Source organism: Polyodon spathula, chromosome 4 (assembly GCF_017654505.1).
Source record: "Polyodon spathula isolate WHYD16114869_AA chromosome 4, ASM1765450v1, whole genome shotgun sequence".
Lineage (NCBI taxonomy): Eukaryota > Metazoa > Chordata > Actinopteri > Acipenseriformes > Polyodontidae > Polyodon > Polyodon spathula.
In genome coordinates this window covers 50,125,511-50,143,810 of record NC_054537.1, presented here as the reverse complement: position 1 = coordinate 50,143,810, position 18,300 = coordinate 50,125,511, and the positions used below count along the sequence as shown (strand labels likewise).

The 18,300-nt window shown below is 36.4% G+C and overlaps 1 protein-coding gene across 1 annotated transcript in view; it reads left to right on the top strand.

Moving 5' to 3' along the window:
* Nucleotides 1-18,300, top strand: part of washc5 (WASH complex subunit 5) — a 150,480-nt gene that overhangs the window by 128,865 nt on the left and 3,315 nt on the right. Inside the window, exons 22-28 of the mRNA XM_041248048.1 lie at nt 3,230-3,392; nt 3,599-3,701; nt 3,811-3,890; nt 8,437-8,540; nt 10,917-11,046; nt 12,810-12,906; nt 13,370-13,523. Coding sequence (XP_041103982.1) covers nt 3,230-3,392; nt 3,599-3,701; nt 3,811-3,890; nt 8,437-8,540; nt 10,917-11,046; nt 12,810-12,906; nt 13,370-13,523 — 831 coding nt within the window. The remainder of the gene's footprint in view (nt 1-3,229; nt 3,393-3,598; nt 3,702-3,810; nt 3,891-8,436; nt 8,541-10,916; nt 11,047-12,809; nt 12,907-13,369; nt 13,524-18,300) is intronic.

Sequence of the window (18,300 nt, the reverse complement as noted above, 5' to 3'; positions counted from 1 at the left end):
CTGTACTTTTCCACGCTGTACTTCTCCCACTCGCTGTCGCTTCCACTCGCTGTCGCTGGGAAGACTGCCTCGTTTAACTGCGTTGTTCTGCTGTGCTGTCGGCTCCTCCCCTCGCCCGTGTCTCAAAACGGCGCTGAATTTGAATCAGCTGCTCCGAGTTTCAGCTTGTTTGTTATCAGAAAAACACACGCGGCTGTGTTTCCCCAATGTCCTCTGTTTTCTGATTAAAGCAATTCAAGATGCAATTTCTCCTTTCTGCTTCGAAACTGCTCTGTACTTTTCCACGCTGTACTTCTCCCACTCGCTGTCGCTTCCACTCGCTGTCGCTGGGAAGACTGCCTCGTTTAACTGCGTTGTTCTGCTGTGCTGTCGGCTCCTCCCCTCGCCCGTGTCTCAAAACGGCGCTGAATTTGAATCAGCTGCTCCGAGTTTCAGCTTGTTTGTTATCAGAAAAACACACGCGGCTGTGTTTCCCCAATGTCCTCTGTTTTCTGATTAAAGCAATTCAAGATGCAATTTCTCCTTTCTGATGCAATTTCTCCTTTCTGCTTCGAAACTGCTCTGTACTTTTCCACGCTGTCCACGCTGTACTTCTCCCACTCGCTGTCGCTTCCACTCTTGTGCTTGGGATCATTGTCCTGCTGAAAGGTGAATTTCCTCCCAAGCTTAAGTTTTTTAGCGGACTGAAGCAGATTCTCTTGCAATATTTTCCTCTTTTGCTCCATCCATTCTTCCTTCAATTGTGACAAGATGCCCGGTCCCTGCTGATGAGAAGCATCCCCACAGCATGATGCCGCCTCCACCATACTTCACTGTAGGGATGGTGTGTCTTGAGGCATGGGCAGTGTTTAGGTTTGCGCCACACATACCACTTTGAGTTTTGGCCAAAAAGCTCTATCTTGGTCTCATCTGACCCAAAACCTTTTCCCACATCACAGCTGGGTCACATGCTTTCTGGTAAACTCCAGACGTGCTTTCAGATGGTACGTTTTGAGTAACGGCTTCTTTCTTGCCACCCTTCCATACAGGCCAGTGTTATGCAGAGCTCTTGATATGGTTGACTGATGCACCATTACTCCACTCCCAGCCACTGAACTCTGTAGCTCATTCAAAGTGATTGTTGGCCTCTCTGTGGCTTCTCTCACAAGTCTCCTTGTTTGAGCGCTGAGTTTTGAGGGACGGCCTTTTCTTGGCAGTGCCTGGGTGGTGTGATGCAGCTTCCACTTCCTGATTATTGATCCAACTGTGCTCACTGGGCTATCCAAACACTTGGATATTATTTTGTACCCTTTCCCTAATCTTTGCATTTGTATTACTTTATCTCTAACTTCTGTAGAGTGCTCTTTGGTCTTAATTTTCCTTCAGATTCACAGCCTTACCAATGATCCTTCAACAGTGGGGTTTTTATCCAGAAAATGTGACAGCAACTTTAATGGTTCACAGGTGGAGGCCAATGGTAAGGTAATTGTGTCCTCGTTAGGGCAATTTCTTTCATCAGTGCAAACTGGAAGCTTCTACAGCACAGGGGTTGAATACTTATGCAAGCAAGATATTTCAGTTTTTTATTTTTCTTAAAAATATTTCCCAACATAAAACCAATGTCACCTTACAATAATTGATTCTGTGTTTCAATGTTTAAAAATAAAATATCAAACAGAACGAAATTTCAATGTACTATTTGTAATTCAGTAATATGAGAGAATTGGTCAGGGGTCTGAACACTTTTGCAAGCCACTATATATATATGGTTCTCTCTTACACTTTCTCTCTCTGTTACACTTTCTCTTTCCAACACTTTCCAACTCTCTGAGCTCAGGCATGCACTCCTATTTATCTGTTTCTAAACCGCACCCTCCATCTGCCCTCACCAATACCGGTCATGCCCTCTGGACCTCAATCTCCCGCCAGCATTCTGGGTGTCCAAATCCATGTCCAGGTGAGCCCAGACAGACAGGCAACCAACACTCCCCCTCCCCTTGTGGTAAAAATTGAAAACACATTGTAATATTAATAACATGTTTTTGATATTATTATTTAATAATAGGTTAACTTTAGGCTAAACAGTTTACAAAGATTACATTTAATCGCTGCCTACTTTGTTATAGGTTTTCAGTATACAAGTATTCATACCCTGACAGGTTAGTATTGCTAAAGTTGAGGCACCTTTAGCAATACTAACCTCTTTTAAATGATTAGGACATTTTGAAATGGCATTTTGCCTTTTGGCATGATTCTTTAGCCATTATTTAACCATTCTTCAATGGAAAATTTTTCCCATTCATTCAAATTCCGAGGACATTCCAAGGCATTTTTTTACACAGAATTGTGAGAGTCTAGAACCCCAGTAATGTTGCTGAAGCTGACATCCTGTGATCTTTCAAGAAGCTGCTTGATGAGATTCTGGGATCAAATGGCTATTAATAACCAAACGAGCAAGATAGGCCGAATGGCCTCCTCTCGTTTGTAAACTTTATGTTCTTATAACATCGTTTTTAAAACTGTATACTTTCATTTAATAAAAAGACAACAGAGTGCTAATGGGCATAGGTGCTGTGCTAATATTTATTATTATGATTATTTGCCTTGGTACTTGATTTGAATAATTCCAGATTTGTGCTTTTTACACAACACTTACTACATGTTCAGTTTACCCGACAGTAATTAAATTTACTTTAAAAAAAAAAAAAAAAAAAGACGTTATGTCTTGTGGACATAGGGAGGCTACTTGTATTATTTTTTGTTTAACCATCCCTTGATTAACATTAAAAAGGCTGACATTTACTTTAAATAAGTTTATTTTAAATAACTGGTGTAGTGATCTTACTTGATTTGTTTTTGTGATGCGGTTACAAACATTCCAAGGGTGTATATCAGGAATTATATCCCTCTAGTTCAATGGCAATTAGAGTGCATGGAGTTTTACAACTGTGTAAGTGTGTGTATGTGATTCAGACACAGGCTCCCTTGGGAAAGATATGTACAACATATCGAAACGTTGGGCAGCTGGCTCTTTGAGCTAATATATATATATATATATATATATATATATATATATATATATATATATATATATATATTATATATATTGACTTTTCATAACTAAAAACATAACTCAACTGAGTCAGTGAGTGGTGTAAACAGTTTCAGAATATTGTACAAGCAGATTTTTTTTGTTAGTTTTTTTTACTCTCTATATCAACATATTCAATAACACACATCCTCTTTTCAGAGTGACCTGCTACATAGATCAGATGAACACGTGGTATGACATGAAGACTCATCAGGAGGTCACCAACAATAGATTATTTTCCGAGATCCAGGACACCCTTGGAACATTTGGTTTGAATGGCCTAGACAGACTTCTCTGTTTTATGATTGTGAAGGAACTACAGGTACACAGCAATTTACAGCAAGTTCTCACTACTTTCTGCAAAAGGGAGCCACTGGAATTTATAAAATAATGTTAAAAAATTGTTGTGTAAAGTATAGTATTTGTAGTCGGCTTCTGTTATGATATTGGTACCTGTTATTTAGTATTTACAGCTGTGGCAGGGGATGTATACTACTAACATGCTTGTTTTATTTTTGTTACATACAGAATTTTTTGATCATGTTCCAGAAGACAGTTCTTATGGATAGAAGTGTGTTAGATACACTAAAGGCATTAATGAATGCTGTAAGTCCTGTGAAAGGAATTGTGGGTAAGTGTACTAAACTTAAAAAAAAAAAAAAAAAAAAAAAAAGAGTCTTATCTAAATGTACAAAGTGATAAATATTCCAACTAATTGGGATTTGATTGTGTTGTTTCAGGGAATGCAAGCAAAGTCTACTCTACAGCTGTTGCAAAAACACAAAAAATCTGGCCCTCGTATTTGGAAGCGATCCTAAAGGTAAACATTGATCTGATGTTCAAGGGGGGGGGGGGGGGCTGGCTCCAACACAAGCTAATTTAAAAGAAACAATTGGGGCAACCTTAGCCAGCACCAGGCAAATAGGCACAACTGTAAAAGTGGTGGGGGTCATATTAAATAAACGAGGTTCGGAAGTACAGGGTTTTTTTGGTTTGTTTGTTTTTTTTTATATAGTGATTTTCAGTGCTGTACAGACATTCTATGTCGGTATCCGTTTCTCCAGTTTCTCCGAGATATGAATGTACCGGTTTTACATTTTTTTTTAATGTATTCTCATTTTGTTGATCATTAATGATCATTTCTGTACTGTAGTGATGGAACGGTAATATCACGGTATACAGTACATCATGCAAGTTATAAAATAAAGACTCAAAAGAAGAAAGTAAATAAAACCAACAAAACATACTTCCTTTCATGGAATGATTTAAAGAGTTGGTATTTAGTATTTTACTATGCCAAATAACCTGGTACGTTTCTTTTTTTATAAAAACACTCAGAATAATAATTAAAAAAAAAAAAAACTAAGTTGTACTCTCTCAATGTTATACTACAACAGTAAAGAGCTATTATTTGCTCAAATGACGTGGTGCTGTAGTTTGTTAAAACATTTTGACGTATAAAATAAATAAAAAATAAATACTTTGTTTAGCTGATGATAGAATTGGGAAATATCAGTCTTTTGCTTAAAACACTGTGATGATAAATAAAAATTAGTCAATCAATAGCAAAAAAGTAAATTTAATTTATAATGTTCGTATTAATTATTAAAAAGATTTATTTCTAAGGTTATAATAATATTATTACATAATGTGGATATATATATATATATATATATATATATATATATATATATATATATATATATATATATATATATATTTTTTTTTTTTTTTTTTTTTTTTTTTTTTTTTTTTACAAACTCCACATGTGTAATAATATATGTGCATACACACACACAGCTCTGGAAAAAATTAAGAGACCACTGCAAAATTATCAGTTTCTCTGGTTTTACTGTTTATAGGTATGTGTTTGGGTAAAATGAACATTTTTGTTTTATTTTATAAACTACTGACAACATTTCTCCCAAATTCCAAATAAAAATATTGTCATTTAGAGCATTTATTTGCAGAAAATGACAACTGGTCAAAATAACAAAAAAGATGCAGTGTTGTCAGACCTCGAATAATGCAAAGAAAATAAGTTCAGATTCATTTTTAAACAACACAATACTAATGTTTTAACTTAGGAAGAGTTCAGAAATCAATATTTGGTGGAATAACCCTGATTTTCAAACACAGCTTTAATGCGTCTTGGCATGCTCTCCACTAGTCTTTCACATTGATGTTGGGTGACTTTATGCCACTCCTGGCACAGAAATTCAAGCAGCTTGGCTTTGTTTGATGGCTTGTGACCATCCATCTTCCTCTTGATCACATTCCAGAGGTTTTCAATGGGGTTCAGGTCTGGAGATTGGGCTGGCCATGACAGGGTCTTGATCTGGTGGTCCTCCATCCACACCTTGATTGACCTGGCTGTGTGGCATGGAGCATTGTCCTGCTGGAAAAACCAATCCTCAGAGTTGGGGAACATTGTCAGAGCAGAAGGAAGCAAGTTTTCTTCCTGGACAACCTTGTACTTGGCTTGATTCATGCCAAAGCTGCCCGATTCCAGCCTTGCTGAAGCACCCCCAGATCATCACTGATCCTCCACCACATTTCACAGTGGGTGTGAGACACTGTGGCTTGTAGGCCTCTCCAGGTCTCAGTCTAACCATTAGATGACTAAGTGTTGGGCAAAGCTGAAAATTGGACTCATCTGGGGGTGCTTCAGCAAGGCTGGAATCGGGCAGATTTGTCTTTGTGAAGGACGCATGAATCCAGCCAAGCACAAGGTTGTCCTGGAAGAAAACTTGCTTCCTTCTGCTCTGACAATGTTCCCCAACTCTGAGGATTGGTTTTTCCAGCAGGACAATGCTCCATGTCACACAACCAGGTCAATCAAGGTGTGGATGGAGGACCACCAGATCAAGACCCTGTCATGGCCAGCCCACTCTCTAGACCTGAACCCCATTGAAAACCTCTACTTTTTCACACGGGGCATTGGGTGTTGCATAACTTTTTTTAATAAATAAATGAATAAGTATCAAAATTTTGTGATATTTGTTCACTCAGGGTCCTTTTTATGTAATATTAGATTTTGGTCTGATAACATTCAGTGTCAAAAATATCTAAAAATGCAGGAAATCAGACGGGGCAAATACTTTTTCACGGAACTGCGTGTGTGTATATATATATTAATTAGTCCATATCCATCTTCCTCAGAGCATTCTGGGGAGGCTTGTGTGCACAGGTACAACAGGTCCAATTAACTTAAGCATATAATTAATTAATTACACACATTTATGTTATTTCTGCAATTGAATACAAAAATATCTAAAAATATGACTGTTTATAGATGTTGTTTTGAATAATCATATTATCTATATGTACCATAATGTATACAAGCCTCCACAGGGCAAAAAACATTGATTTTCAATAATGAAACCGGTGAACTTGCACCCTATATGCATATTGTTATGTTTGAAAAATTTGTTCCACATAAATAAAATACGTTTAAAAAAAAATAAAAATAAAAAAAAAAGCAATATAAACCTTGTGTGGGAATCAAACCCAAAACATGCTTCAATGCGGCTTGTAGTGCAGACTCCCTAGCTTTCACGTCACCAAATTTGTCCTTCCATTTTAAAGTAGTATAGCATTTGTAAGTAGTATATCAGTAAAGTTACAGTTTTCAACAAGTAACGAAACAAGGTTTGGTAAATAATGTTTATGTATTATCCCAATTTTGTATTAAAGGCTTTCATCTGATTTTGCCAACTATCATAATAAGCTTGATCATTTTCATGTTTAGGAAATAGTACTCTGTGAGTCACATCCACAGTTTCTCATTCAAGTTTAGCACTGGTCTGTCTCCAGTCCCCAGGCTCATGCACCCCCTTATATAACCTCCAGTCGTTTCCCGCCGTTGTCTGGCTCATCTCATTCACTCACTCCCCATGCTAAGTAACAGCATGACCTGTTCCCCTTACAGTACATGTAACATGATAAAAGACAGACAAGACAAACTGAACAGACAAGTCCTGCAACAAAGCAGTCGTTCCAATATATGTATTCATTTGAAAGTAAAAATATATGAAACCTTTTTATGTACAAAAATCTTCACTAATGTGCAATTGAACAAGTACTGTTCCGTATTTATTTTCATTTCATACAGTATTAAATGTCAGTGTTTATATCTGATAGTGAAAAATAAATATATATATCAAGATAAAGAAAGACATGTCAATGTATTCATTTATTTCAATATTTATTTATGTATGTATTTATTTATTTGTATATCAGCATATAGCTAATTCTCAGAAATGAACATTGCTTTTTGTCCAGTGGGGACAACAAATAGCGTTGCTCTCATCAACCAGGGGGAACCGTACTTCCTTGCAGCAATTCCTTGACCTCAATGAGTGTTACGCTGACAACATTTTTCAGCGAGCAAAATCTGAATCTATGATGATGATGACTCAAAATCTCCAAAATAAGTCCTGAGAATTTTGGCTGACTTCATCTTTCAAAATTGCTTGTTTTCTCAACTAATCGTGTCGCATTTGTAGTTTCGCAATGAAACAAATAACTGTTTGTAGTCAAAGCCTTTTTTTTTTTTTTTTTTTAAGACAATCATTGTCCCCAATTACTACAAAAATGGATGACCTTGCACGCTTGCAAACTGTAGCTTACAGTTTCAAATCCCATGCATGCCAAACCTTTTTTTTTAAATTTATATTATATACAAAAAAGATCATTTTTGCAGGCAAATATTCCTTTTTAAAACAAATAATTTAATATAATGATACAGACATCAGAATAAGTGTGTTCCCTGTTGACAAAACAAGTTATTTATCATTAAACTTGGATGTCCTGTAATGTGCATATGCATGGATAAAAGTGCCTGGGGTCTGCAAAAATCTGCAAAAAAAAAAATACACTGGGAGAAAAATGAGGAGGCGAAGGACATTTTTACCGTACTTTGCGACTTTATTTCTCTTACTGCATGACAGGTATTGACTTTATTAGGTTTTTTTTCTACATTTCACCTAAGAGTGTTGGGAACTACAAATTAAAAGTGAATTGGTGCTTTTGGCTGATTTACTTTTGCACATAAACACATAAACTATCCTTGCTGTATAGTCTGTGGCAGTTCTCGCTGATAACTTCAGCACGAGGAACTACCATTTCTCTCAGTTATTAATTGTGTGTGGAATCCCTTAAGAAAGACATCACTTAACTTTTGGAAAAAAAATCTAAATATTAGAGAGTTGCTGTTGTTTTTAAGTAAATGGTTTATAAAAAACATTGAAAATTACAAGTTTATAAAAAGAGTAGGAAAAAGGCATGTTTTAGTGCAAAAGGTCCTTCTCAGGTTAGTGTCACCTTCCGATTTTTCTAGCCTACATTGTTATTATCTTCTGCAGGTGGGTCAGATGCAGATATTAAGACAGCAGATTGCTAACGAATTGAACTACTCCTGTAAGTTTGACTCTAAACATCTAGCAGCTGCTCTAGAGAACCTGAACAAGTAAGTACTTAGACCATTTTAAAAACAAATGGTATTTCAACATGCCTGTCTCAAATAGGGATAAGGATATTTAGGGCATTTTCACATCTGGTTCGTTTTTCTTTGATGCGGATTGAAGTGTGGTTCGGTATGTCAAAAAATAAGAATTAATTGAATAATAATTCAGCACACGTATTGCTTCTGGCTTTATTATACAGTGTCTCTCAAAAGTATTCGCCCCCTTGGACTTTCCACATTTTATTGTATTACAACATGGAATAAAAATTGATTTAATTAGGAGTTTTTGCCACTGATCAACACAAAAAAGTCCATAATGTCAAAATGAAAAATAAAATCTACAAATTATTTTAAATTAGTTACAAATATAAAACAGAAAATAATTGATTGCGTAAGTATTCACCCCCTTTGCTATGACTCACCTAAATAAGCTCTGGTGCAACCAATTGTCTTTAGAAGTCACATAATTAGTTGTGTGCAATTAAGGTGTTTCATGATTTCAGGTTAAATACACCTGTCTCTGGGAGGTGCCACAGTTGGTTAGTACATTTCTTAACAAAAACTACATCATGAAGACGAAGGAACATTCATGGCAAATCCGGAATAAGGTTCTTCAAAAGCACCAATCAGGTGTAGGATATAAGAACATTTCCAAGGTATAGAATATCCCCAGGAGCACAGTAAAGTCCATTATTAAGAAATGGAGAGAATATGGCACAACTGTGAATCTGTCTAGAACAGGCCGTCAAAAACAGGCAGGCAAAAAGAAAGCCATTGTTGAAAAAAACTTGCATCAAATCTCGGCTAGAGTTTGCCAGAAGGCATGTGGGAGACTCTGAGACCAAGTGGAAGAAGATCCTATGGTCTGATGAGAACAAAATAGAGCTTTTTGGCCTCAACTCTAAGCGCTGTGTTTGGCACAAGCCTAACACCGCACATCATCCTGAAAACACCATCCCTACCCTGAAGCGTGGTGGTGGCAGCATTATGCTAAGGGGATGCTTCTCTGCGTCAGGGCCTGGAAAGCTTGTGAAGATAGAGGGCAAAATGGATGCAGCAAAGTACAGAGAAATCCTGGAGGAAAACCTGCTAAAGTCTGCAGAAGACCTGGGACTTGGGAGAAGATTCATCTTCCAGCAGGACAATGACCCCAAACATACAGCCAAAGCCACACTGGAGTGGCTAAAAAACAAAAAGGTCAATGTCCTGGAGTGGCTCAGTCAAAGCCTGGATCTCATTCCAATTGAGAATATGTGGAAAGAGTTGAAAATTGCTGTTCACCAAAGGTCCCCATCCAACTTGACGGAGCTTGAACAATTTTGCAAAGAAAGTTTGGCAAAAATTGCAGTGTCCAGATGTGCAAAGCTGGTAGAGACTTATCCAAATAGACTCATGGCTGTAATTGTTGCTAAAGGTGCCTCTACCAAATATTGACTCAAGGGGGTGAATGCTTATGCAATCAATTATTTTCTGTTTTGTATTTATAATTAATTTAGAACAATTGGTAGATTTTATTTTTCACTTTGACATTATGGACTTTTTTGTGTTGATCAGTGGCAAAAACCCCTAATTAAATCAATTTTGATTCCATGTTGTAACACAATAAAGTGTGGAAAAGTCCAGTGGGTGAATATTTTTGAGAGCCACTGTAATTGTACCATATGTACTCGCAGGGAAAACATTGTGCCAAGATAAAGGGGTACTGGCTGTACAGACATTAGTCACTGTTGCATAAACCAGCTCCTCACCACACCTTCACACGTGCAACATTCACAACAAGTTATTATTATTATTATTATTTTTTTATTTATTAATAACAGCTAAATTGCGTTTGGTTAAGTGTACAATATTTACATGAGACATGATTGTCTTTGGCATTTCTTCAAAAAGAACTTTTCTCTTTCGGCATGTTCCATTTATTCTGCAATGATTTGATATTGTGAGCACCAAATAAACCAAAAGAATATGGATTACAGCACATCACGTAAAGTATTCTCTATGTTGGGCATGATGGAAAACATTTTTCCAGAGAGAACTTCCTCTCTTAATAATCAAGAGAGCCAAGTGTGTTTGGAAAAGTGCAATTGAAACCAATAGAACTCTAGTCTAGATGAAGCTGCAAGTGAACCAAACAAACAAACAAATTTGAATGCAATTTAAATGAAACTCAAGTTCACTTGAATTTTTCTGGTGCGAAACGAACTGAAGCAAACCTGAAAACAATGTGTTTGCAAGTGAACCACGGTTCTAATCGTGTGCACGTGAACTAGGTGTGAAAGTGCCCTTCGATTTTAATCTAAATATATAAAATGTTGTATTATGTCATTATAAAGACAGATTTCAAGTATTTCTCCACATAACATTAATATGTTATTTCAGATCTCTTCTGGCTGATATTGAAGCTCATTACCAGGACCCCTCACTGCCATATCCAAAAGAAGACAACACTCTTCTGTATGAAATAGCAGCATATCTGGAAGCAGCAGGTGTACACAATCCTCTGAATAAAGTGAGTTTTCAAAAGTCAGTATTAGATGAGTTTGATAAGTTTCTGAGTTCAGTGTTATGCATTTCCTTAATGTGTAATTCTCACAGATGGCTTTGTTTGGCGTGTGGATGGTGATGTCAAGTTCAGGAAGCAGTAGTCAAAAACAAAGTATGGGCTGAAACTGTAGAGCTGTGGCTGCGCTCAGTGTTTTATTAAAATAATAAAGAAACAGTTTAAACAAACAAAAACACTTCTACAAAACAAAAGGGCACGCTGGCCAAACAAATAAATAAACAATAACAAGTATATTGGTATAGAGCAATTGTTTTCTCTTAGTTTAAACTCGCGTCTCTTTTGTCTCACCTCTGACACTCTCTACCTTCTGAGCCAAGAGTGGGTCCTTTTATATTCGTGGCTGGAGCCTTAATTACCTGTTAATAAATTACCTTATTAAGACTCCAGTCACATTCCCACAAGATTTCTAGGGAAAGGGTTTCAACTGCATCCCCACAACTACACATTATAAGACCTGCTTTTTCACCGGTCTCAAACAGTAAATAATAAAAGACGGACGCTGCTCGACCGCCCGCTCATAAACACAATAATATTGATTAGGACAGACTGCTTCGTCCACCCACATACAAATACAATAGTAATACAAATGAAAACAATAATCATACATAAATAGATAGATATACACAAGGGGTAGGCACTTTGCCACAATAATATACCGGTGTGATTTATTTCCATTATATAAAGAAGGAACTGCAATTCATTGTTATGTTTTATGATTTTTATCAAGTGAGAGTAACTGTTATTTACTTAATACAAATATAGGACTCTTTTGCTGAGATAAAATTAGATGATAGTGGTTGGGATCAGCCAAGACCTAGATTTGTTGTACTATAAAAGCCTTCAGCGCTTTTTCTCCACCAGTTGTCATGGATTTCCTATTGGCTCGGTGTTGATGGCTGAAGTGTAACGCTGCTCCAGGGATCAGCCAATTTGCAGCCTCCCTGGCATATCATCACACACGACTGCAGCAATGCTGGCTCCAGGGATCAACCAAAGTGTGGCCAACCTAGCCCAACCCAGCCCAGTGTACTTCCCTTTTAATGAACTATTATAGACCAAGCATCAAAAGAAACGTATCACTATTATAACATTTATTAAAAAAAAAAAAAAGTATATAAATGGTGGACATTGACAATGTTTTTGGTTTCTTTTTAATCACTTAATCATCCATCCTTGACCATGACATGCTTGAGTGACTGTGACTGAAGCATATGCACTTAATCACCTAATTAGTGAGACAGTTGATTGGACACTGGATATGGAGTGATTTTAACTGTTTAATTGCAAGCTTAAATAAAAGCAATAAAGAAAATCACAGAAAAAAAAAAAACAATATACCATGTCTGTCAAGAGAGCAGCGCCTTCGTGCAGTCGGCATGTTGGAGGCTGGACTAGGGTAGCGTACTATGGCACACCGTCTTGGGTGCTCACAGCCAGCAATTTCAAACCTGGTGAGACGGTATAACCAGACACACTGTCAATGACAGGCCACGAGCTCGGAGACCAAGAGTCACAACACCTGCCCAAGATCGACAGATCATTTTGCAGCATCTTCGTAATGTCAGTTGTTAATCAGCACAATAAAAAGTCACTGCACCAGCTCTAAAACAGATTGTCATTTTTCGATCACATTTAGTGAATTTTATCCAAATATAAGTGATAAGTTTCCTTTGATGCTCAGTATATTAAATTCTGTTTTTATTTTTTAGATCTACATAACAACGAAACGCCTGTCGTATTTTCCTATAGTGAACTTCCTGTTTCTCATCGCCCAGTTGCCAAAGCTGCATTACAACAAGAACCAAGGTACAAGTACTTCTCTGCAGGGTGTTTAACATGCCTCGGCATTCTTGCATTCAAAATTTTGCTATGTGTTTGTTGTATTGTATTTCAAGGAAATCCGAAGGGGAGGCAGCATATGTACGTACTTAGGTCACACTTCACACATTATTGCATGTATCCGGAGAATCGCTTATCCAATTGGCATGAAACGTGGTATTAACATTATTCGCATAAGTTATTGAGTATCAGATTCTGGGGATTTAGAAGGTTTGGCAGCGAATGTATGTTACTGACTTTTGTTTTGTATTGTATAGCATTTTAATATAAACCTCAAGAGACCTGTGGCATTTTTCATCTCAGAGGTTTTTGGTTTGCTACAGTAGAAAGCAAGCCTGTTGACTTTTATTCATAATTGAGTTCTGAACTCATTGAACATATTATTTATATTACTGTCCTATTAATTTTCTGTTTTCTTTTTACCTGTTAGGAATGACTTGTAGGAAGTCCACAGACCCAATAGACTGGCCTCCGTTGGTTCTGGGGCTTCTCACCTTGCTGAAGCAGTTCCATTCAAGATACACAGAACAGTTTTTGGCCCTAATTGGTCAATTTATCCGTTCTCTGATGGATCAGTGCACAAGGTAATACTATGTAATTGAGTAGGTTGCTGTTATATGTCCTTAATTGTAATGGCTTCCATTATAAAGCTACTTGGTCAGTAATTAAAGATCTAGTAAATTGCCTCAACATAAAATATTCAGAGCTTGTCCATGTCCAGTAATTTTACCAGTGTACACCTATGGACAAAAATTTTGCATTACCTAGAATTTTTGGATTGAGACAAATGTTGATTTTTTTAACGGAAAAACTGTTGAAGAATGGTATGAAGATTAATTTCCTGAACCAGACAAAGTACCAGTAATTAATTTATTATAAGTAAAAAAAAAAAAAAAAAATAACAGCACAGTTAAATAACGGAACCAGACGAACTCGAACTTGACCGAAACAGAAAAGGCCTGTGAATATCCTACAAAATTGGCTCCAAGAAAAAGCAGCCCACTTGCATTTCATTCATTTTCTATGTCTCCTCTGGGAATTTTTTGCTGGTTCGATAAGGAATAAAGATGGAGAGCAGTACAGCATACTTTATAAGTCTGCAAGCTGGGATCAATCGCTTTTTGAATGACTATTCTATTCATTGTGTGTCGATGCATCACGATACTTTACAGCACGATACACCTTTTGTGTATCGTGATACAAGCTTGAAATGAGTAGCTAAAATGCCACATTTATTGAACTGTAAATCATGAAATAGAAGGTCTTGGTTGTTTGAACGTAAACTCCACTTGATCCTAGTGCAATGAGTCGGCCAGACACTTCCGGAAGTATTAAGCGGAAGTAGAGGAAACAATGGCGAGTTCTTCATTTTAATTTATTTTACAATAGTTAATGAAAACCGATACGGACAAAAATGTGAAATAAATTACTTAACAATAATAAAAAGTTAACCGAAATTTAAAGAAAAAAAACTTTGATAATAACAATAATAGGCCCAAATAAAAAGCTTTTTTTTTTTTTTTTTGTATTCCATTGCTAACAAGCAGGGAATACTGATACTGTACTAAAGGCTTTAGAACAGACTGCAGAACCGCTGCCTGGCCAATGGAAGTTGAGAGAGTAGTGATTCTGGCCAATGGGATTGTAGAGGAGGCGGAGACAGTCTGCCTTGTTTGTTGTGGCCAGAGAGAATCAGGAAGCGAGCAGTATCTGTAGAAACTTGCTGTTATGACTGTAATTTTACTAAAGTTACTAGTTTTTGTATTCAAATGCTGTATGTTTCTTTGTCTCCATTTGTGAGAATGCCACAATGACATATAATGCTAAGTGCCCCGCCACTGTGCTATTTATTTGTGTTTTATGTTGTATGTAGTGTGTTAATGTTGGTGTATAGTCATTGGTAAACGGGATATAAATGGTTCTGTGTAACACGAGTGGTTTAAAATGTATATTTGTATTTAGGCATAAAGATTGCACAGCACTTCACGTGCAGGTAAAATGTAATAATATTTGAGCACAGGAAATTCACTAAATTGATTCACATGCAGTTGTACCGAGACTTCAATTGAATGATTGATTAGCAATCGAGTCGGTACAGCTGCATAAAAGCTGCATGTTTTCACCCACTCGGGGTTGTGTGTTCGGTGAGTGGAGAATGGGATTGGAGACAGAGGTAATAATCATAGTAATAATAATAGCAGCACACCGTGTTTGTCTGTGTAGTTCGTTTTTGTTTGTCTCTTTGTTTTGGCTGCCAGTGCCGTTTCCTGTGTTTTGTCTTTCAAACCTTTTATTTTCTGCTCTGTTTAATTATTAAATGGTGAGCGCAATGAAGCGCTCAGCTTCACCAAACTCCACGTCTCTTGTCTGTTCTGTGTTGGCCCCTGTTTCTGGTCTGACTTCACCCACTACAGCCATCTTTGTGAGTCATATAAATAGATAGCTATATGTTTTTTTTTTTTTGTTTTGTTTTACCAGTTTTAATGTATTGCTCAAACATATCACAGTTTTACATTTCTTTCGAGTTTTATTTTATATTTGCTCACCTTTCAGTGCGCCCTAATAATGTTTTATTTTGTTGAATAATCCTTAAACTGTTTTGATTTGGTTGAATATGTTACTTTCTTTAAAGAAATGTGTTAATCCTGATGAAAATTACTTATTTAATACTAAGGTTTAATCTAATAATTAAAATAATTTCTAACCACATTTAAAAACAGCACAGTGTAGAATAGTATACAAAATTAAATAATATACACAACCATACATTCAAAAATACAAATACTATGTATGGTACTATTAGTAGTAATAATAACAAGTTTTATAATAATCTATTGAGTTAAAGTTAAGTATGATGCAACCAAAAATGCTGATGTACTTTTATAAAAAATATTAATTGTAATTGATTAGACATCACAGCTTAATGCTGAAAAACTTGATATTTAGATTTTTTCTAAAGAAACACATGAACAAACTTTGTACTTTAATATTTATCAAACTCAATCCTTGGTATTTTTTTCCTTTCCTCAGAAATGTGGTAAGGAGATTTGGTTAATTCAGTTAAATCTGATATCCCAGGATCTCTAGCTGACATACTGCTTTGTCTTTACACTCAAACAAGTGCTATACTACTTAGTGGTAAATAAATGTAATTTATTTTCAACTGAATCTGTGTATAGATCTGAAATATTTTCAAGTCCGTCAAGCAGAGATGAGTTTTTCATAAGTATAGTGATACGAATCGTATCGTGGCTTGTGTTTCGTGATACATATCGTATAGTGACCTTGGTGTATCGTCTCACTCCTACCCACCGTACAGCAGAAAAGTGAATTTAACGAAAGACACCACATTTAACAATGTATTTGTAGCAGAAATAAAAAAAAAAATACTAAAAACAAATGGAAAAGACAAAGCAACACGCTATCCCTCAGTAACTCCAGCAGAACTGGAGAAGAAAAAAAAAGTTCCTGCAAGGCATCTTCACACTGACATCGCTGCTTTCATCTGTAGCAGCATCCCTTCTGGTAGTACAGCAGTCATTGCAGTTAACTCCAAAAATCACTGATCTGTAATTAAAGTTAATTAAAGTTTTATCAGATTTATTTACTAAGTTTAAATATGTATGTCGATTTAATGAAATAGTAAATTAGCACATAATAGGTTAATCTAATTGATATACAGAAATACTTAATACACATGTGTGGCAAAGTGGTTTGCAGTGCGCCAGTGTAGAGGTGGTGTGATACGTAACAGACAACAAAGTTCACGGTACAAACAGTTCTTTATGTTGTAATCCTCGTCGTTACGACCGTAAATAATAATCCCAGCCAATCCACGGTTGCCACGTTGCTTCCCTTCTAGGATGATGACTTGATGTACCATAGCTCTGCCCCCTTTCTAGATGGCCGACTTCCACTTTCCCTGGAAGACCATCCAGTCCAGGGCACTCTCTTCCCTTTTCACAATGCTCTCACAGGTCGGGAGGGAGACTACATATGCTCTGTGTCCATGTGACTGAGAATTTCTTTGTCCACGTTTCGTGAAAATGTTTTTGCTTGTTTGTTTGTTTGTTTGTTTGTTTGTGCTAAAATAACTCAAAAAACAGCTGCATGTTTAAACACCATACCTGGCAGGCAGATAGTCCTCATTGACTAGGAGTGTCTTTCTTTTGGAACCGAAAAAAATTGATAAGAAATAAATCTTGCTAATTACTTTATTTGCACATGTGCAGTTTATTTTTTGCTAGCTCATAAGTAATGCATGCACAGTCAGGCTCCACCACTAACACTAAGTTGTTGGGTAATCGTCAGTTTAATATTTCTCTGTGGGTAATTTAATTTTAATTCCTTAATCACTCATGTCATGTGGATCCTGACTTTATCCATTACATTTTTTTACGAGTTATTTAAAAAAAACAAATAAATAAAATTAAATGCCTCCGACCTTAATTTAGTCTGTGAAGCTTAAGTGTTTTTATTGTTTTTTTTGTGACTGATAGGCCAACATAACCAGATGATAGTGTGTTTCCTAGAAAATAGTACCGAGAAAATATTAAATAGACAAATCAGGTATAATAAAGTAAAAACCGACGTCCAGTTAAAGAAATCCTGTAATTTTTTGGTAAAATTTGGAATAAACCAGAAACTGGAAACACTATGTATACTGCACAGGCCTGCTGTACAGATTTATATTTTTACATAATGTAATGTGTAGTCTACCCAAAACACATTAGTGTTATTTCAGTGCAATGATTTATATTTAAAATACATCAAGAACTGTAAATGTATGTGTGTGCAATTTTATTGTGTTGTTTTTAAACCCGACACTTCCTTATGACGGACAAACATGTCCAGTTTAGTGAGGGGCTACTATATGATTATGAAAAGCTTTTGGTGGATAAAGGTTGGGGTCCCACTGTAGAATCTGATGGGATTAAACTGCCTTTGATTTCTTTATATATAGAACAGTACTAAAATAGGTAAAATGAAGATGGAACAGATTGCATTGTAAAGATGGCGTTTACATTTACAAATACAATGTTATTTTGATTCTTGCACCCTTGCATGTTATCCTTCGGGCCCTCTCTCCTGCAGCAAACCACAACTTAGCTGCCAGTGTTTTATTTGAAAAAATGTCTCACAACTCTTTTTTTTCTTATTACATACGACAAAATATGCACTTTGCGAATTTCCGTCACCAAAATGCAAATTGTGGTTTGCACTGTGACTGGCCCATCTTAGTACATCTACCGCTAATAGTTGCACCACAAAAAAAAAAAAAAAGGTAAACCAAAAACTTCTTTTAAGATATACCACAAGGACTGTAGGTGAACCTGTGTCCGCGGACATAAGGACATCGTT